Source organism: Eurosta solidaginis, chromosome 2, assembly GCF_040869045.1.
Source record: "Eurosta solidaginis isolate ZX-2024a chromosome 2, ASM4086904v1, whole genome shotgun sequence".
NCBI classification, from domain to species: domain Eukaryota; kingdom Metazoa; phylum Arthropoda; class Insecta; order Diptera; family Tephritidae; genus Eurosta; species Eurosta solidaginis.
This window is the reverse complement of record NC_090320.1, coordinates 229,292,362-229,314,881: the sequence shown is the minus strand read 5'-3', so window position 1 is coordinate 229,314,881 and position 22,520 is coordinate 229,292,362. Positions and strand designations below refer to the sequence as shown.

The 22,520-nt window shown below is 36.4% G+C and overlaps 1 protein-coding gene across 1 annotated transcript in view; it reads right to left on the bottom strand.

Annotated features, from left to right (window-relative positions):
• The window catches only part of LOC137241820 (GATOR2 complex protein MIOS-like), a 25,048-nt gene extending 2,691 nt beyond the window's left edge, over positions 1-22,357 (bottom strand). Inside the window, exons 1-3 of the mRNA XM_067769207.1 lie at positions 21,493-22,357; positions 755-975; positions 342-689 (exon numbers count right to left, since the gene is read on the bottom strand). Of these exons, the coding sequence (XP_067625308.1) occupies positions 342-689; positions 755-975; positions 21,493-21,994 (1,071 nt within the window). The 5' untranslated portion in view covers positions 21,995-22,357. The remainder of the gene's footprint in view (positions 1-341; positions 690-754; positions 976-21,492) is intronic.
• Between the last annotated feature and the right edge of the window lie 163 nt (positions 22,358-22,520).

Here is a 22,520-nt window from a genome sequence, read left to right as displayed (position 1 = left end):
CATAGTAGAGCGCATACAACTCGTCATTATACCTTCTTCGAGAAACGCCCATGGCAACACGGATATGAAATTTTCGATCTTACGGAGAACTTTTCTCTTGAACTCTCGATGGTGAGAGAAGTATTTATTTTTAAATTGCCTACTCCATCCAAAGAGGGTCCAAAGAAGCACTTAATATGGTTGTTCAGGGTTGTAGTGTTTCTATGAAAAATTAGCAAAACCTCAAATGAGTGTGCAAATAATCGATCCCTAAAAGTATCACAATAACTAACGATCGGTACCAATTTGTTGTCCAGAAAGAAATCGCTCGATAGCACTTCACTTTCTTAGATCTAACTAACGTAATCGTATGTTGCCAGATACTTACTCAGTTTCCCAATTGAAATGTTGGTAAGTATTCCAATTACTGGTATAACAATGATGGCAACATTTAATTCACTTAAAATATCGATGAATGTATAACTTTTTTCGGCATCAACCGCTGAGAAATTTGGAATCGTAAAATTTGGTAGTCCAGCTTGGGTCTTTGCACTTAGCGCATATGGTACGGATTGATTTTCGTGAACCCACATATACGAAATAAAACCAGTTAGTAAAACAATCAAAGCATTGCGTGAAAAGGAGAAATATTTTATTGTACAGGCCAAAGTTGGATTCATCTTCGGACTAGTAGCCAATTTTTCCATTTTCTGTATACGGAAAAAATGAAATTTATGAAAAAAGGCTTAAAAATATATTTTAATTTTTAGCTTACCTCGAGTGTGAGCAAAAATATAACAGCACTTGTGCCCATTATAAGATCAGCTGTATTTGCTTCATGTAGTCGTTGTACGAGCGTGGAAACAGATCCAATAAACCCCGATACGAGATATTTGACACCAAGCATTACCTTTATTTGAGATTCGATGACAAGTATGGCCGTAGCTGAGGAGAATGCTTTTATCACAGGCACAGATAGGAATTCGAATATTACGCCTGCAAATTGTTTAAGAATTAATTAAGTTAATAAGTGATTAAGAAATATATACTTAAAATGTAGATAGGGGTGGTACTTATAAGTCAAATAAACGACTTATGTGATAAAAATATCACAAATAAATTTAGGTCCCGATTGGAGGTGGTTAAGGCGTATTGTTCAGGGATACATGATAACCCTATGTAGACTGAATATATAAAATAATAAATAAAATCTGACCTTTGATCACTGTGCGACACACCTCCACCTTTTATGCGTAGCTTCCTTTCGGATTAGTTTAATATAAAAATAAATACAAATTGTATGTTTCCCTGCCGATTTCAACTTATCTGCCTTTAAGTTTCATTTGTCGTTTAACCTTGCTCTTATCTTTACTGTTTTTCTTTCCTTTCTTCTTATTACTTCTTTTCCCTTCCCTCGCCCTTTGTTTTTGTTACGTACTATCGCCTTTCTTCACCCTCTTTTCTTCAGTTTCATTCCCTTGTTTTAGCCTCCGCTACCCTTCCTATTAACCTTCATGACCATGCTTTCTCCCTTCTCTCACGCTTGGAATTTTTCCCTTTTTTTACTTTTCCTCATCCCCTCACCGCTTCTTCCCTATTTCTCTTTCAATAATTTTGCTCTTTTTCATTCAGCTTCCATTTATTCCCCTCTCATCTTTTTCTAAACCTTTTTGCTCTCCCATATATGTAAGTACCATATTCCCAAAACTAGCCAGGTACTTGCAATATTTTTAAAGTTTCCCTATAACTTTTTTCTTTTTTGCCTTATTCCGCTTTCATCTTTCACTCCACCATTTCCTTATTTACTTTTTTCCTTACACATCATTTTCCTTGACTTTCCCCTCGTTCTTCTTACCTATCCTTTTCCCACTCCGCTCTTTTACTTCTCCTCCCCCGCATCTATATAATATATGGAAGAACTAAATAAAATGAACATCTGGGGACTATGGTTGGAAACACTATAGAGCCATTAAGTCCATGTGAGGCCCTCACGGATCGGTCAGTCCAACTGGACGATATAGTAGCTGAAATATAGCGAGTTTGACTATTTTAGGATTACATACTTTTCTAATTGCGTCGCAAGTATCCAACAAATTTTAAGTGTAACCTAATAGACACATAGGTGTTAAAATTTACAGCCATTTCTTGGTTAGGGCATGGTACCGCACACTTTGGTTTACTTTTAGTGTAAAGGATACTGTGGCGAATATTAACAATTCGATATATGTATGAATGACTATGCTGCTAGTAAATAAAATACAACAGCGAAGTAATCAGCCACACATATGTACATGTAAACAACAAAGCTAAGAGCGAAGACGAAAGAGAAACACGTACATGTATGCAGTAAAGCTTAGAGCGAACAAGAAAGAGAAAACAGACACAAATACATGTACACCGCAATAAACGGCGCATATTACTCAGCCCCATACATACATACATACGCTTTAAATGCAACAGAGAAAGTGCATATGAGTTCAGACGTTATTACATATTAGAGGTTTACGCCGATCACTTTATCGGCGGCGGCGGCGTGGGTGGTGCGCCGGCGTAAGCCGGTGTTCTTACTTTAAAAAGCTTGATTTCCCTATTAAAAAAATAATATTTAGGAAAGGTTTTGTTTGTATGAATTTAAGGAAATCAACGTGTTGGCCATTTCGGAAAGATCCGGGGGGTTTTCCTCAAGATATCAAAGATCGTTCAAAAATTTTCAGGAGTAGCTCCTTGCGGAAGGATGATCCCTCGTTCACTTACTCCAGAGAGGCTTCGAACCTAACCCTATAGATACATAAAACAGTCACACTTTTGTCTATATATCTCGTGCAAAGCGTAGTTTCACTTAAAGTTAACTCCTAGTAATCGTCGCGAACACAATTTCTTTAAATCATTGTGGCTCCTTGGTGGTCACGCACAAAGGCGACTTACTGTTGCTATTAATGGTTTATTAATACTCAAGACTCTCGTGGCACAGGGCGCCTCCAGTTTTTTCGGCTGTTTTAAGAGCTACAACTCCCGAAGTGCGAACAGTACTAATCCCGACCACCAGTCGCCACCACGCCTCCTGACCCTCACAGCATATGCCAGCACAGGAGCTATAGGACGGCGACTTCGAACACATGCCTTCGTCGACGTCACTTTCCTGGAAGCTATCCCAGAGAAGCGCCAACGTTAGGGAGTGACTATCCGCCATGTTGTTGTTGTTATTGTTGTTGTAGCGATAAGGACACTACCCGCAGGCCTTGGGGAGTGTTATCGATGCTGATAGTCCTTTGCCGGATGCAGATTCGATACGTTCCGGTACGATTTGTTATGACCACATGCATGAGGAGTTCGGGGTCGCCAGAGCCTCGGCTGTTAATGAAACAGGATTTGCCACGGATAGGTGAGGTTGACAATTGGGTTTAGAGAAGCTGACAACATGAAAGGGATGCGCTGCACAACACCTTGAATCTATTTGGTATTTTAGTCGCTTCTTACGCAGGCATACCTACAGTGGGTATATTCTAACTCCCTAACCCGCTGGGAGCCAGGATGCCGCCCTTGAAATCATAAGCAGTCTAAGTGGAGGTCTTGCGTAATGGGTGAAAATCATATAATCCTCGGCGCATCTACATAATAAAAATTTTACAAGGACTATGGATACAATTTTTAAAATCTAGACCAAAGTTTGCAGACAACATTGATTGCAATAGTCTTCGTTAAATCAAAACGATATTTTAAAACGAAAGTCGACCGATTTCAAGTTGAAAGATGTTAACTGCTGTTTTCCGGCTTATGATATAAGAGCTCATTATGGATGACCGCGTAGCTTCAGTTTTCGGACTAGTTCGACTGTCCAATACGTTAGGGTAGTAGAACACATGGTCATTAGTTCGACTGTCTGGGAAAAGCTTTTGCTTCACCACGTTGAGTGTTCTTGCGAAGGATAAAGCCTCACCTGGTTAAAATATGTGCCTACGTATTCAGATTTGTAAAAGGAGCCGTAACGTGTAAATGATATTTAAACTTGGTTGATAGGCTATAATCAATGTGATTCACTCCAAGCAACTAGGGAATAGGGCCGCCAAATTTATGAAATGTCAAAACGGGTGACATGGGTGTTGAAGGATGAAGTGTAAAAATCAAAATTAACATTTCAGACGCTACTGTATGGTTTCGCAAATAAACAACAGATGTTTGAATGTAAGCCCAAGTGATTTTTCAAACCCTTCTCATTCGTACATATATCCTCAACTTAAGTATGAGGTAAGAATCATTTCAAAGGAGTGTTTATGCCGCTAGAACCTACTAAAGGATTTTCATCACTGATTTCGCTTATTCTTTCAGCCAATCGCAATATAAAATTTTGTAAAAAATCGGCACCTTTTTTTAGTATTTGCCTTTTTTTAACAACTTGAGGACAATTTGAAAACAAGTTCGCCTTTGGTCATTTTTTTTGAATTCATTGTTCATTATTAATTTTTTGAAAAAAAATATGCAAAGTGAGCACATAAATTTATTATATATGTAACTTTTCTTTTAGTGTTTTGTTTTAATACCTTGGTGACTTGGGTGATGTAAAGTCCGTGTTAAGCTGACATCAAAAACGCCTGTGTTTTTAAATTACTTTTGAACAGTTGGAAAGAGTTGAATTTCGCAATCAGTTTTTTATAACTGGCAGTGATGCGCATCCGCTGATACCACTTTCGACCATATCTGACCAATTTTCGACATGACTAATAAATGGCCTAAACAGTCTTAAACGAGTAGAAAATATAGTAACGCGCCGAACATGTTCGTTATCCGGCGGCGGCGTGCGAAAAACTACCAAAATCGGCAGCGGCGGCGGCGGCGGCGTTTATCGGCGGCGTACATCTCTATTATACATACATGTAAGCAACATCTAAAAGCGCAGAAGTTATACTTGCACATATACACTCGTATAACAAGAAGATAAACGTGAGTATGAGTAAAACAATGAGAAATAAATAAGAAACTGCTCGAGAAGGCTGTTCGTGAAAACTGTAAACCATAGGCGAACGAGACAACAGAGTGTAAAAGCAGCGCTCGCTGAGGAATCATGAACAAGTTTGAGTTTAACACGCTTTTAGTACACCAGTAATTAAATTGTGAAATAGTACTACCACAGTAGTGTTGTGAATAAAGAACACTTTGCTATACTGAATATTTGAGTTATTTACTCGACAGTTCAGCGACTCGAGCTATAACAGAAGAATCAAGAATTCGTAAAATTCGTTGCAGTATTTTTTCCTTAAAAACATCGCAACGCCGATTTTTACACTCGCCACACGTTTATATGTAAAAATTCTCTTTTGCTTTTGAATATAAATTTACATACCCGTTGAACATAGTAATTGTATTAATGAATGAAACGTAAAACGCTTCGTAACTAAAAAATACTGTGCGCCTTAAATGTAAATATGTGATATAATATTTATATATTGAGCCTAATGCATAAAATTACACCAAAAGCTTGCACGCGCTGTTTTTGTAAAATGTGTGTTATTTGTTTTTGTACTGCATCGGCGATTCGCAAATATAAGCTTTTAGTGCATGATGTTCATTGCCCGCTCCTGTTTGAGCGCTCATCTGCTACAGAAAAGCTGATAAAATATCATATTGCTGTTAAGATGTAGCCACTTAAACCTAATTCATAAGATTTTTCTAATCAAATTCGAGGCAGAGTGTAAAAAAAAAAAAAAAAAACATGTCCGAGTTGCTGCACTACATTTTTATTCGAAACCAAAATTCTGTATGAAAAAGGTCCAAAATTGTAAAACAGGACCAGCGGCTGGGGCCCTATTCTGTTATTCGATTTGATTCGAAAGAAATTTCTTTAGAATCGAATTTCATAATAAGGCCCTTGTATTAATGGGAGTGCCACGAAATTCCCAAAAAAAATACCCAAACACAAAATTCCCAAAGAAAAAAAAATAGGTCTACCACGTTATCTCCAAAATCAAAATCCCCAAAACAAAATCCCCAAAATCAAAATCCCCAAAATCAAAATCCTCAAACTCATAATCCCCAACACAAAATCCCCATTTTATATGTGAAATAAATTCAAATTAGGTTTAAAATCGCCGCGACCAAAAAAGGCTAATAATCCATACCAACTTTCTGCATAGGAGGCCTTCGGCCGCGCTTATAAAAAAAAAAACCCTGGGTTACCCCATGCCAAGTCCGGGTGTGTGATATAACCAGTCATGCTTAACGAACGAAACGATATCATTTCGTTACGATAATCAACGCTAATAAACGAAACGAAGTCACTTCGTGATATCGTTTCGTTCGTTAAGCATGCCTGGATATAACCGTGCCTACCGCCACGGTGATGTCCTTCTGCGTAGTACACGCTTCTGTTAGTTTGTTCGAATTAGAGCAACTAGCAGTCCTATATATGGATAAGTAAAAATATGTATTGCCAAAACGTGAATATATAGATATATATACATAAATATGAATGAAAGAGGAAAGAGTTATTGCTATTTTTTACATGGTCATGATGTTTATAATAGCAATGGGATTTTGTGTTTGGGGATTTTGATTTTGGGGATTTTGAATTTGGGGATTATGTGTTTGGGTATTTTTTTTTTCTTTGAGGATTTTGTGTTTGGGTATTTTTTTTTTTTTTTGGATTTCGTGGCACTCCCATTCGAAGAAGCAAACAGAAGCGTGCACTACGCAGAAGGATATCACCGTGGCGGTAGCCACGGTTATACCACACACCCGGACTTGGCATGGCGTAGCCCAGGGTTATTTTTTATAGGCGCGGCCGAAGGCCGCCTATTCAAAAAGTTGGTGTGGATTATTAGCCTTTTTTGGTCGCGGCGATTTTAAACCCAATTTGAATTTATTTCACACATAAAATGGGGATTTTTTGTTGGGGATTATGAGATTGGGGTTTTTGATTTTGGGGATTTTGATTTTGGGAATTTTGATTTGGGGATTTTGTTTTGGGGATTTTGATTTTGGGGATAACGTGGTAGACGCGAAAAAATAGGTCCCAATTGCTGCATTACATTTATATTCAGAACTAAAATTCTGTATGAAAAAGGACCAAAATTATAAAAAACACCAAAACTTAGGCTCTGTATAAAGTGGTTCATATTAGAACAGATCTAAGCCTATTTCTGTCTCTAAATTGGGGGAAATTTCTTTAGAATCGAATTTCATAATAAGGGTCCTGTATTCATATCTAACTACTTGGATACCCTAATCGCATTGTTTTTAAAATATTGTGTCTAGGGTACAGAAAGGATAGGGTTTGTATGTATATACCCTGTATTGTGCTCGCACAATTTCTTTTCCATCCTTTCAATTGGCGAATTTAACGTGGCGATGTCCTAGGTTTCTTTAGTAGTTCCAACCCAGACGAAAACTGAAAATATTTTAGCTCCTTCTTGCAGAATTTCTATAACATAACACAATTCGCGGCTTTCATTTTCAAAATGCTATTTAATGCGGCCGCATTTTTACATTAGCATTATATATGTATGTGAAAATGAACTCTGCATAGTTTGAAAAACTCGCTGGGCCCTAATCTGTAACCCGATGCGTTCATCTCAATTTGATATCCAACGTAGAATATCAACGGGAAGAAGGGCTTGATACTGATTTTAGAACTATACATTTCTCTTAGGTGGGCGAATAGTTTGAGCTTGATATTAGAGATCAACTAGAGAACTATAAATTTCTCAAAGGTTGGTTAATGATTGTAGAATGGTGTTGGATATCAACTTGAGAACTAAAAGGTTGGAGAATAATTAGAAAATGATGTTGGTTATCAAATTGAGAACTATATATTTATCAAAGTCTGAAGGCATATTATTTGGAGAATTGTTTACCCATATGTCATGGATTTAGATAAGTTTCAGGCTTAAAACTGTTGGGAAAGAATGCAAACATATAGTCGAAGCTCCTAGCAACAGTTTTTTTTTTTTTTTTTGAGGATAGCCCATTTACACTTTTATCAACTAATTTTAAATTCAAAATTTAAAAACCTCAACTGTCGATTTTTGAAATAGAGAAAATCCAGATATTGAACTATAAAATTTGATCTTATTTGGTAATTTAAGTCTACTTATTGATTTCCCAACAGTATATGTAATTTGTAAATCCAAAAGAAAGCTATTTTACTTTCATAAAAACTAGAAAATCTGCAGAAAAAAGGCCAGTTGAGTCAACCTAAAAATAGGATAATTTTTGGTTTAAATCGAACAATGTGGCAAGCATGATTATACCAAAGCTCCACACTCACCAGCAGCATTGCTGCACTTGTGACAATTGTGTGACGAGCATCGCACAGCCCTTTCACTGCGCCCACTGTGTGGTTGTTGTTTGTGTGTACCCCTCATTTGAGTGGGTGTAAGTGCGACTGTTTGTAGTAGAGGTTTACGCCGATCACTTTATCGGCGGTGGCGCGCCGACGTTTGCCGGTGTTCTTACTTTAAAAAGCTTAATTTTTCTATTAAAAAAAAAATAATATTTAGGAAAGGTTTTGTTTGTATGTATTTAAGGAAATCAACATGTTGGCCATTTCGGAAAGATCTGGGGTTTTTGCCTCAAGATATCACAGACCGTTCAAAAATTTTTAGGAGTAGCTCCTTGCGGAGGGATTGTCCCTCGTTTGCTTACTCCAGAGAGGCTTCGAACCTAACCGCGGTCTTTGGAATTGGTACTGCTGCGTCTGCTGAAAAGAAAAAGAGATACATAAAATAGTCACACCTTTGTCTTTATATCTCGTGCAAATCGTAGTTTCACCAAGTGTTAACTCCTAATAATCGTGGTGAACACAATTTCTTTAAATCATTTGTGGCTCCTTGGCGGTCACGCACAAAGGCAACTTGCGGTTGCTATTATTGGTCTATTAATACTCATGACTCTCGTTGCACAGGGCGCCTCCAGTGTTTCGGCTGTTTTTAAGAGCTACAATTCCCGATGTGAGAACATTAGCAATGCCGACCACAATTCGCTATCACGCCTCCTGACCCTCACAACATATGCCAGCTCAGAAGCTATAGGACTGCTATTTCGAACTCATAACTTCGTCGATGTCACTTTCCTAGAAGCTCTAGGTGTAACTCCGAAGACTTTCCAACGGATGCTTTTGTCGCGCTATGCTGACGATCTACGCCAGAGCAATACCGTGAAATGTTAGGGAGTGATTATTCGGCCAAGGATGCCGCCCCCGGAATCATAATCAGTCTAAGTCGTTGCGTAATGGGTGAAAATCGTATACACCTTGGCGCATCTACATAATTTAAACTTATAAGGACCGTGGATTAAAGTTGTAAAATGTTGACCAAAGTTTGTAGACGTTTGTGTTCACAATTTTGATTTAAATAGTCTTCATTAAATCAAAACGATATTTTAAAATGAAAGTCGACCGATTTCAAGTTGAAAGATGTTAACTGTTGTTTTCCGGCTTATGATATAAGAGCTCATTATGGATGACCGCGTAGCTTCAGTTTTCGGACTAGTTCGACTGTCCAATACGTTAGGGTAGTAGAACACATGGTCATTAGTTCGACTGTCTGGGAAAAGCTTTTGCTTCACCACTTTGAGTGTTCTTGCGAAGGATAAAGCCTCGCCTGGTTAAAATATGTGCCTACGTATTCAGATTTGTAAAAGGAGCCGTAACGTGTAAATGATATTTAAACTTGGTTGATAGGCTATAATCAATGTGATTCACTCCAAGGGACTAGCTTTGGATAGGGCCGCCAACTTTAGGAAATATCAAACGGGTGGACTTGGGTGTTGAAGGATGAAGTGTGAAAATCAGAATTAACATTTCAAGACGCTATTGTATGGTTTCGAAAATAAATACAGATGTTTGAATGTAAGCCCAAGTGATTTTTCAAACCTTCTCATACGTACATATATCCGGCGGCGGCGGCGTTTATCAGCGGCTTATATCTCTGGTTTGTACAGCTGGCTTTGAAAATGTATGCGAAATTATTGTCACATCCTCAGGCGATGCAATAATAATATGCTTAAACTTTTATACTTTTGGTGATTTAAAAATACATTTTTTTGTGTATGTATAAATACTGGTATTAGCCAGATAAAATTAAAATTCAAAAGATTTCCGCACGTCAATATTTATGCACATGCGAGTACCTACATATTTATACATTTTTAAAGCACATATGTGCATATGTAGCAACCTTTATGTATGTACTTATTTACTCGACGCATACTTTCTTAATTTTGTTCGTTAATGATTGATTGCTTAGACCTAGACTTAAGATCAATGACAGTATATTAGCATTGAAACAGGTGTGTGAAAATATGCTAACTTTCTTTAATTGTAATGTATTTTGCTTAAAATAACGGTGTAGACGTTATGCGTATGTATTTAGTAGATATGTTATGGAAATGAGTTTATCGGTACGTCGGTACCGGAATTCTTTTATCGAAATCGGAAGAAAGACTGGGCGGTCCGTAGGAACCTTAGAATTTGTCACTTTTGGTTAAAAAACAGATTTTATTATAACAAGTAAGGAAGGCTAAGTTCGGGTGTAACCGAACATTACATACTCAGCTGAGAGCTTTGGAGACAAAATAAGGGAAAATCAGCATTTAGCAAAATGAACGTAGGGTAACCCTGGAATGTGTTGTTTGTACGATATGGGTATCAAATGAAACGTGTTAATGAGTATTTTAAAAGGGAGTGGGCCTTAGTTCTATAGGTGGACGGCTTTTCGAGATATCGCAATAAGGGTGGACCAGGGGGGACTCTAGAATGTGTTTGTATGATATGGGTATCAAATTAAAAGTATTAATGAGGGTATTAAAAGGAAGTAGCCCTTAGTTGTATATGTGAAGGCGTTTCGAGATATCGACCAAAATGTGGACCAGGGTGACCCAGAACATCTTCTGCCGGGTACCGCTAATTTATTTATATATGTCATACCACGAACAGTATTCCTGCCAAGATTCCAAGGGCTTTTGATTTCGCCCTGCAGAACTTTTTCATTTTCTCCTACTTAATATGGTAGGTGTCACACCCATTTTACAAAGTTTTTTCTAAAGTTATATTTTGCGTCAAAAAACCAATCCAATTACCGTGTTTCATCTCTTTTTTCATATTTGGTACAGAATTATGGCATTTTTTTAATTTTTCGAAATTTTCAATATCGACAAAGTGGGCGTGGTCATAGTTAGATTTCGCAAATTTTTAATACCAATGTAAAGTGAGTTCAGATAAGTACGTGAACTAATTTTAGTAAAGATATATCGATTTTTGCTTAAGTTATCGTGTTAACGACCGAGCGGAAGGACAGACGGTCGACTGTGAATAAAAACTGGGCGTGGCTTCAACCGATTTCGCCCATTTTCACAGAAAATAGTTATCGTCATAGAATCGATGTCTCTACCTGATTTCACAAGGATTGCTAAGTTTGTGTTCCACTTATGGCATTAAAAGTACTCTATATGAATTAAATGAAAAAGGGCAGAGTTACGCCCGTTTTGAAATTTTCTTTTATCTTTGTGTTTTGTTGCACCATATCATTACTGGAGTCGAATGTTGACATAATTTACTTTTATACTGTAAAGATATTAAATTTTTTGTTAAAATTTGACTTAAAAAAATTTTTTTTTAAAAGTGGGCGTGTTCGTCATCCGATTTCGCTAATTTTCACTTAGCACACATATAGTAATAGGAGTAAGGTGATACCAAATTTCATCATGATATCTTCAACGACTGTCAAATTCAAACTTGCAAAAATTTTAAATTACCTTCTTTTAAAATTGAGCGGTGCCACGCTCATTGTTCAAAATTTTACTAATTTTCTATTCTGCGTCATAAGTTCAACTCACCTACCAAGTTTCATCGCTTTATCTGTCTTTGGTAATGAATTATGGCACTTTTTCGGTTTTTCGAAATTTTCGATAACGAAAAAGTGGGCGTGGTTACAGTCCGATATCGTTCAATTTAAATATCGATCTGAGATGAGCACCCAGAAACCTACATTCCAAATTTCATCAAGGTATCTCAAAAGTTACTCAAGTTATCGTGTTTAAAGACGGACGGACATGGCTAAATGAATTTCTTTTTTCACCCAGATCATTTTGATATGAGCCGTTTATTTTGAAAGTGGCATATGTAATTTCCAACTCATGGTCTTAAATGCATTGTTATTTTTGAACTAATGCATATATAGTTCTACAATTATAAAATAATAATAAGACGTGCATCTTTTGGATATTGGACTCTAAAAAACTGGAGGCGAGGAGAGATACAAACAAATTACCACTGAACATAAACGACATGAAATGACTTATGCCACTTTCAAAATAAACGGCTCATATATAGAAGTCTAAATCTATCTCCATTAGTTTATGCCGTTACGGATTACCGTTATGCGAACACAGGCCCGTAGCTAGAAATTAGAATGCCCTACCTTAAAAAGGCCAACAAGTGAGATGAATTATTATAATTAAATTTTTTTTCATAGTTTGAGATAAAAAATTATTGCGGTTGCAATGTGTGGTATGGAGACTCCACCCTGCATCACAGATATAATTAAATCAAACTATCGAATTTTTGTAGTTTGTTAAAGGAATGATTCATTCCGGCACTTTTTTGATAAAAACCAATCTCGCTGTGAGCGAACAACACCAAAAGCGCGGAATTGATTTCTAAGGCTATGTGCTAATCTAAAACATTTTACTCGATGGAGAATTTAGAAATTTTCTATGGTTATCGTTTAATCGTTTTAGAGAGTTTTTTTTCACCTTGACTTGCGTGCATATGTACAGGCGACCCACATACCAAATTTGAAGATCATAACTCTCTTAGGTATTGAATAATCGAAGGAGACATTTTCATTCGTTTATTTTTTGATCAATGTATCATGTTACATGAATTCTTGCATCATGGCAAAATAGCTGCCTTATATGCTGGAACAGGGATTGGCCGACTCCTCGAACAACACTGGTCTGAACATTTGGCAGTTACAAAAGTTGTATACGATAATTATTCACCGATTTTGCAGACTTTAAAAGAAATTAAAAATGGCAGATTCAATGGTGATGACGTCGGCAAGAGTATCGGTATTAAAAGAGTTGTGCTTAATTTAGAATTCCGAATAGCCGTGGTTGTGGCCAAAAAAATCTTATCCACGCTACAACCTGCAGACGCAGCTTTGCAAGCACCGAGCGCTAGATTGAAAGACGCCATAGCAGTCATCAATTTATTTAAAGCTAAGTCTTTAACAAGCAACGACTCCGGCGAATCAGAAATTAGGGCACAGAGGCATTTAAGAAAACCGAATCGGATGGATGACTATTTCATGTATGACCACCAGAGAAAATGTAGAAGAGAACGACGAGCCATTTAACTCTGAGTATTTCCAAACTTTCGACATTGTGAATGATAACTAAGTGTGATATCTTCTACATAGACGTCAAAATTCCAAAGTGATTGGATCACCTGATTTGTAATTGACTATCGCTGGTTCATTCTGTATATCTTTCTATCACCCGCTGAAGATAGGCGTTGCCTTATTGAACACCCTGTCAAAACGCTAAAAAGTAGCCATATTGAACATCCTGTCAGGCAGTTGACAGATAAGATATCACACTTAGTCATCACTCACAATGACTTTGGACATACTAATTTTTAAATTACGAAGGTTTTCGTACAATGATGATCAGTTCGATTGCAAGTCTGGATTAGTTGGATATAGATAAAATGGAGCCACTGAAAAATTTGGGTAATTTTCAAAATATTTCATTATCAAGATAATTCGTCTTTTTTCAATTTTGAATAAGTTTCCATGTCTGAAAATTCCATCTAGGGAAGAGGCTAGTGTGGTTAAAGCTTAATTGAGTCGTAACGAAGATATAATGGAAGATATACTGCAATTTTTGTACAGACGTTTAAAGACACATATGAACTTTTTGCATCTGTAGCGACCATAGAATGTAGTACTGCAGTGTGCGAATCAATCTTTTCAACACTAACTGCAATCAATAGGCCTCAAAGGCTGTGAATGGGTCAAGAGAGAATGACTGGTATGGTATTTCTCGCCTTTGAGAAAAAGAGAACAAAATCGGTTGATCTGAACGAAGCTCTTCGCATTTTTAATAACATGACGAACCGCAGGATTCATCTGTTTTGAATGCTTTTACTATGTTTTTTATAAGAATAAGTTTGCAGAAACAATAAACTGAAGTGGTATTTTTGGTCGTGTCTATTTACTCCTATCGCCCATCCTGCACTCACTCGAACTTAGACGTGGATCTCCACATCTAAATCTCGAAACTCAACCATCTTGTTGGCTTATTCTCAATGAGTATTGCTTATGTACTGTCGCAATAATTATGTGTAAACAAATAGGTATTAAATGTACGTCACTGACCTAGAGATAAGTGATATACATGCTGATTGATTTTGGAAGCCATGCCTCGATGTCATTTACTTCCGCCCTACCTTAAACCAACGCTGCCCTAGCTTAAATTTAAGTCTAGCTACAGCCCTGTGCGAACAAAGTTAATATACTCTGTGAGCTCTGCTCAGCTGAGTATAAAAGTTCTAAAAAAAGTTCGATCTTGGAAGTTTTGTTTTCGTGTTTTAAGGAACTTCCCGAAAACTCTGAGATCTTAAATTTTGCACGAAGATTTGGGCTCTATTTGGCTGTAATATTTGGTATAAAAGAGATATTTAGAGATATTTAGAAAGTCCACTTACAGAATGTGGAATATTGCGACCGCCATTTGAGAAGCTTCCCGTTGTGATAGATCCTTAAATCTAAAGACATACTTCATATCTTAGGAAAATGCAGCATGCTGGAAGCCATTTTTTGATAGGTACCACAGGCATTGTGAAAACTAAAAAAAACTTCCGAACTTGGAAATTTTGCTTTCGAGTTTTAAGGAACTTCCCGATAACCCAGAAAGCTGACATTTTGAATAAAACTTTGGCTTTTATTACGTTGTAATATTTAGGATAAAAGAGTTTGCTATGGCAGGGTTAGACATTTTTGAGGTATTAAAAAGTTAGTTTTAAAATTGTGGAATCTGGTGATCGATTTTTAAGGAAGTACTCATTGAGCTAGAAACACGAAAACTTCCACAACCGGTCACCTTGAAAATGCAAAATAAGGAAAAATTAAAGAGAAGATAAAAATTTGTTTAATTCCTTTCTTAATATCAATGGACCAGAAGAAACGAAAAATGTCTCTTGTGGCAAAAATATTATCTTGTCGAACTTTGATATTAAAATTTTACCATAACCACTGCACAAACTTGTTTGAGGAACAAAAATATCCCCCAGTTGGCTAGGGGGCTTAGAATATACCCGCGGCAGGTATGCCTTTCGTAAGATGCGACTAAAACATCAAATTGATTCAAGGAGTTGTGTAGCGCAACCCATAAAGAGGTTGCCAGCGCAATTTATAGCTTCTCCAACCCAATTGTCAACCTCACCTATCCGAAGCGAATCCTATTTCTTTGAAGGATTCATGTGGTTTAAAAAGATTCATGTGGTCATACTAAATCGTTCATCGTGTAGTCATACTAAATGTTACCAGATCGTACTGGATCTGCATCCAGCAAAAGACCATCAATATCGATAACAGTCCCCAAAAACTTCGGAATGAGTGGGGGGGGGGGGGGGGGGGGGAGGTACTTATGGCTAGACCAATAACAAAAGGTACAAAAATATAAAGGTGGATCATAAATTGCCGGACTTAGGTAAATATTATATCGAAAGTCTATTGCACTCCACCTTTATATTTTTGTTCCTCATAGAAAGTTTTACAAAGGTTGCGTTAAAATTTGAATATCAAAGTTCGACAAGTTTATGTCTTTGTTTGAAGAGACATTTTTCGTGACTTTTGGTCCATTGATATAAAGGAAGTACTTAAAAGTTTTTTATCATCTTTTTAGTCTTTATTTGGTAATAAGTAGATATATTGGGAAAACTGGATATGTCAAATAATTATTAAAATTTTCTCATCTTCATTAATATTATAAATGAAAAAGTCTGGCTGTTTCGATGTCTGCACATCAGAAATGACGTTAGTTAAATCAACAAATATTGGCTTTTGTTCGTTAATTAATAGAAGTGCCCTTGATTGTATTATGGCTAATTTACTGAATTTTTTCAACAGAACAAATTTGTTAAGTTTTTTCAAGAGAAGAGAGACTTACGATCTAGAGTTAACAATATTTTATAGAGATGGCATATTTTCAATTTATGTGATAATATGTGTGTGTGTGATAAGTGATTTTTCTGCTGAAAGAACTGATTTTATTTGTAGGGTACCCGGCGTTGCTCGGTTGGGCAAATACTAATCTAAATAAGAAGGTGTATTTTAACACATTCCTTCCCGTTACTCAAAGTCAAGAAATCAGTATATAAAATTATATTGATCTTCTTCAAAATGTATCTCAAATGTTTCTCATTCTTACCCTTTATAATTTCCTTATCTTTCCCTCTTTTTTTTTCACCCTATACCTCTCTCCTTCTTTTTTCTTAGATAACTCATTCCTCTAGTTTATCATTATTTGCTTTATTTTTCAAATTTTATTTTGTCACACACAATTCATACTCAAAATCTCAAAAGTTAATCAAAATATTTTAGCTGCACAATTTTTGTCTATCATCTCATATATACATCTATTTTTACAATGGAATGCTTAAATTTAATAACAACTTTTAAATCACTCTATGCAATCGCTTTAACTTTTTGTGAATTCACTGCTATGGCCAAACAAAAGTTCTGCACTTAAGTACGTACATGGTGTATGAGTAACTTTTGCTGACATACAAAATTTGTCGCACCACCTAGTGGTGCACGTGAAATTGAAAAAAAAAAATTTAATTATTAACAAGTAAGGAAGGTTAAGTTCGGGTGTAACCGAACATTACATACTCAGTTGAGAGCTATGGTGACAACATAAGGGAAAATAACCATGTAGGAAAATGAACCGAGGGAAACCCTGGAATGTGTTTGTATGACAAGTGTATCAAATGAAAGGCATTAAAGAGTATTTTATGAGGGAGTGGGCCATAGTTCTATAGGTGGACGCCTTTTCGAGGTATCGCAATAAAGGTGGACCAGGGGTGACTCTAGACTTTGTTTGTGCGATATGGGTATCAAATGAAAGGTGTTAATGAGTATTTTTAAAAGGGAGTGGGCCTTAGTTCTATAGGTGTTCGCCTTTTCGAGATATCGCATTAAGGTGGACCAGTGGTGACTTTAGAATATGTTTGTACGATATGGGTATCAAATGAAAGGCATTAATGAGAGTTTTAAATAGGAGTGGTGGTAGTTATATATGTGAAGGCGTTTTCCAGATATCGACCAAAATGTGGACCAGGGTGACCCAGAACATTATCTGTTGGATACCGCTAATTTATTTATATATCTAATACCTGCCAAGATTTTAAGGGTTTTTTATTTCGCCCTGCAGAACTTTTTCATTTTCTTCTACATAATATAATAGGTGTCACAACCAATTTATAAAGTTTTTTCTAAAGTTATATTTCGCGTCAATAAAACAATCCAATTACCTTACCATGTTTCATCCCTTTTTTCGTATTTGGTATAGAATTATGTCATTTTTTTCATTTTTCGTAATTTTCGATATCGAAAAAGTGGGCGTGGTCATAGTCGGATTTCGTTGATTTTTCACACCAAGATAAAGTGAGTTCAAGTAAGCACGTGAACTAAGTTCATTAAAGATATGTCGATTTTTGCTCAAGTTATCGTGTTAAGGGCCGAGCGAAAGGACAGACGGTCGACTGTGTATAAAAACTGGGCGTGGCATCAACCGATTCCGCCCATTTTCACAGAAAACATTTAACGTCATAAAATCTATGCCCCTACCAAATTTCAAAAGGATTTGTTAATTTTTGTTCGACTTATGGCGTCAAAAGTATCCTAGACAAATTAAATGAAAAAGGGCGGAGCCACGCCCATTTTGAGATTTTCTTTTATTTTTGTATTTTGTTGCACCACATCATTACTGGAGTTGAATGTTGACATAATTTACTTATATACTGTAAAGATATTAAATTTTTTGTTAAAATTTTACTTTAAAAATTTTTTTTTTTTAAAGTGGGCGTGGTCCTTCTCCGATTTTGCTAATTTTTATTAAGCATACATATAGTAATAGGCGTAACGTTCCTGCCAAATTTCATCATGATATCTTCAACGACTGCCAAATTACAGCTTGCAAAATTTTAAATTACCTTCTTTTAAAATTGGGCGGTGCCACGCCCATTGTCCAAAATTTTACAAATTTTCTATTCTGCGTCATAAGTTCAACTCATCTACTAAGTTTCGTCGCTTTATCTGTCTTTTGTAATGAATTATCGCACTTTTTCGGTTTTTCGAAATTTTCGATATCGAAAAAGTGGGCGTGGTTATACTCCGATATCGTTCATTTTAAATAGCGATCTGAGATGAGTGCTCAGGAACCTACATACCAAATTTCATCAAGATACCTCAAAATTTACTCAAGTTATCGTGTTAACGGACGGACGAACGGACGGACATGGCCCAATCAAATTTTTTTTCGATCCTGATTAGTTTGATATATGGAAGTCTATATATATCTCGATTAATTTATATATGTACAACCAACCGTTATCCAATCAAACTTAATATACTCTGTGAGCTCTGCTCAACTGAGTATAAAAATTCTTAGTTCTGCAAGATGAAAAACCTTCATCTTGATCCAAGCAACCTATATTCAAAATTTGGTGATTATTGAAGTGTGGGAAATACGTTTCCATAGGGTACACACACAGAATTTGATTTTTATATATATAGATTTCTACACCGAACAAATTTCAATATTATGCAGATGCAGCGGCTAATGTTAAAGAGAAACTTACTCTCATGGCGCCCACTACTTTTGGTGGTGGCACAGAGATCTCTGTCATATCAACAGCTTTCATGTTTTTCCAATGTTGATTGAAATTTGTTAATTAAACGGTTTTCATGGGTATTATTAGGGTGAAAGTAAATGGTTTTAAGTTAACGTATGATGGACATTTTTTTTCGAATTGACCGTAAAACGATAATTTCATAATCAATAATGTTCGATAGTTTGTGATTCAAAAATTATTTGTAATGGATTAAAATTTACAGAAATTGAGGTTGAATTAATTTGCAAATCGGTTGAATTTACTAGTTTCTTTCTTTCAGTATAGATGTTTGGCCTTGTCACTCAATACCACCATAACGGCTGATCAAATTCCGATGAAATTTGGCACCTAGGTACAAAAAACAATTTACTGGCAATAGTTTTTTTTTAAAAAGGTGGTGGAATCTCACGCTCCCTAGGAAATTTTTGATTATTTTAAATTCTTTCAACCTTAAGTATTGTGAAACTGATCAATGACATTAAGTCTATGAGTCATACGAACAGAGATTGAATACCTTTCGGGAAGTCTTTCCAGGAATAATTGAGAACTATTTCTGTATACTTTCTGGATAAGTTTTGGTATCAATTCGAGACCATATCGGCATTATTGTTGAATTGTATTCGCTGGTATTTCGTAATTATTTTTGCATCATTTTGGAATGATTTTGCGGAGACTGTAGTGATTAATTCGGAGATATTACAGGATCAATATCGAATTGTTTTTGGGTAAGTTTAAAAATTGATTACGGTATCACACGGGCAATATACCCAGATCACTTCGGCATGTCTTCTAATCATTTCGTCACTTTCTCCCTATCATGTCGATATTCTTAGGATGTGGTACCAACTTTAAAATGAGAGTGCCGTTGAAAAGGAGAAAAATAATGTATTAAAAGAAATTGTTATGATGATCACAAAGGTATAGAAATACTTATATAAGATTTTTAACGCGAAAGTTCTTATATCATTCAAACTTCGCGATATAAACCTAAACGAGATTTTTACCATCGAATTGATTTGGTGGTATTCAACAACTTGGCTTCACTCGCGCTGAAGTTGGATTGTAAGTACTGCTTGCCAGATCTTTCTCACTAATTATTGTTTTAAATTGTTCGGCAAATAGCGCCCACAAGGACTCTTCACTACTAACTAAGTAACGGTTCCCCATTCTCCTTCTTTATAAGCCCCTTGACAGTTTGAGCTCTGAATATAACTATTAACCTCTCGTTTCGATAGAGCATTGTATGTCTTCACAGACGTTTTCCCCCGAAATTTTCCTTTGACTTGCTATTTTTTGTCGCTTTTAGATCTATTTTAGATTCGTTCCAACATTCTTCTTGTATTCGTTTTAGGGGGATGATGGAGTGATTTATATGCGGTCTGAGAAACATGCCCTATTGAGTACCATCAAGTCATACCGCTCAGAACTCAACGTGATATCGCGAACTTTTGTTGAAGCACGGTATTTCTGCATGCTATCAACTTGACCCACTTATAACATCCTGCCGAATCAAAGGCTGGCATTGGTTCACTTGGTTTATTCTGTAACATCCTGATAATGAAGTTAAGAATCTTCCTTACAACTGATCTTCATTTCTTGCTAGACAACTACCCAAAGGGATTGGTGCGTTTAATTAGCGCTGCTTCGCTACATCATCCATCCTATCGAGAGTGGGCAAAGTCGAAAGCTTTAAAATATATGGATTATCTCGGCAAACCACTCAAACTGCGTTTTACTTGTGTTTACTTCATCTATGGATCATACCAATTCCCGCTCTTCTACTCTGTTTGTACTTGCCTGTCGCCTCTTCGCCGAAGACATACACTTTTCTATACTATGGCTTCCTATGACTAATTCATTGATTATAGCGATATCAACTTCCCCGGCTTGCAACTCTATTCTCCTTTTAGCCCAGTGTTTATCTTTGATATATTCTGAGCAAACCATTTTATTCTTACTATCCAGCAGTGTGCACTCAGCTACGTGTTATTGATTATGCGGAAAAAGAACCTTCCCATTCAGTAACGCCACTACCAGACCATCGTCTGCACCAAGGTATGAAAATTTTTAATTATGAAGTATTAAAAAAAATAGTTTTTTAAATATACTAAAAAAAACTTGGATTTATTAAAAAAAGGATTCGAATACGACGTTTCGACTGCTCTAACCGCTATACCATAGAAATGAAGACGAATCGAGAGATTGAAAACCGATTCGAAACGATTCGACCTTATTGAAATGGAGGACATCTCCAGTAAATCGACTCGAAATCAGCACCGTCTAACTTTTCAAATTGAGTGGGAATACAGAGCTAACAAGTCTGACTATTTCGTTCTTAGATTCTTTTTGCGAATTTGGTGAAAAACAGTACCACTGTTCGTTCCCGAGAACGTAAGCTGAACGAAAGTAAATGTATGTAACTCCGAGGAAATAAAGACCGGACTTTTCTTCCAGTTTTCGTCGTGCTCCTTTTAACTGTTACTAGTACTACTACTATCATCAAAAAATTGGCTTGGAGAAAAGGACAATAATATTGTAAGACTGGATGATACTTTTTAACAGTTAAAGCAAGTATAATCTCGTTTAAATCAATAAAATCAAAAGCATTCCAAACAACTTACCCACGCGTAATACACCCATTATTAATTCAACCACACCAGTGAGGAAGGTCAGAAGTATAGCAAATTCAATTGGTTTACCCACAGTAAATTGTAAACTGACAAGAGCAACCAAACTTGTGGGACCAACTATGACTTTTGGTATGGAACCAAATATCAAATACACAAAACAACCCAAAAAGGCCGAACAAAGCCCATAACGCGCCGGTAATCCCGCAAGTAGGGCACACGCAATACTCTCGGGTATAATAGTGAGACCCAGAGTTATTCCGGCGATTAAATCGCTCAAGGCCCATTCGGTGTTATAATCAACAATCCAATTGAGTATTTCAAAACGATTACGCAGCACTTTTTTCACTTTGCCCACTGTTGTAAAAGGCGTCGAACTGCGACGTAAAGCAGCAGTGGTAAAAGGTTTGGCGGAATCAATAAAAATTTTCGTTTCATTTTGCGGTAACATATGCGCTTTGGCAGCACTGGTAGCATCAGCTGTGGGCGTTAGCATTTTATTTTGATTTTACTTAGGTGGTTTTTTATGAGTTCTAGGATATTTCTACACTTCACTCTTCACTTTATTTGGTACGCGTTGTTATTAGTCACTTTATTTAAATTGAGAATTTTAGGCACTTTGCACGAATCAAGCACACTTATTAATTTTTGTTGCTATATATACCCGTTTTTTTTAATTTAAATAAAATGTCTTTCACCAGACTTGTCTCAGCGTCGGTAGTTAGTGCGTGAGTAGAGAACCTCACTGATCGCTCACCGGTTTGTCTTTGAACTCTTGCTTCATTGCAAGGCGTTTCATTATGTCTTTTCATCTGACCTGTTCCCGCTCGAATTCACTTTGATCTCGGTTCTGAGTCTGTCGTTCGTACTTTCAAAATAAAAATTTCTGCTTTCGCTGTCGCTGCAGCTACGACCGCAATTGCTTTTAAGTTTAATAACTTACGAATTTGTCGCGGTTACTTATTTTTTTGTGTGATTTTTTACTTTTTTATTCTCAGCTTTTAGATTTGTCTCTGCGCATT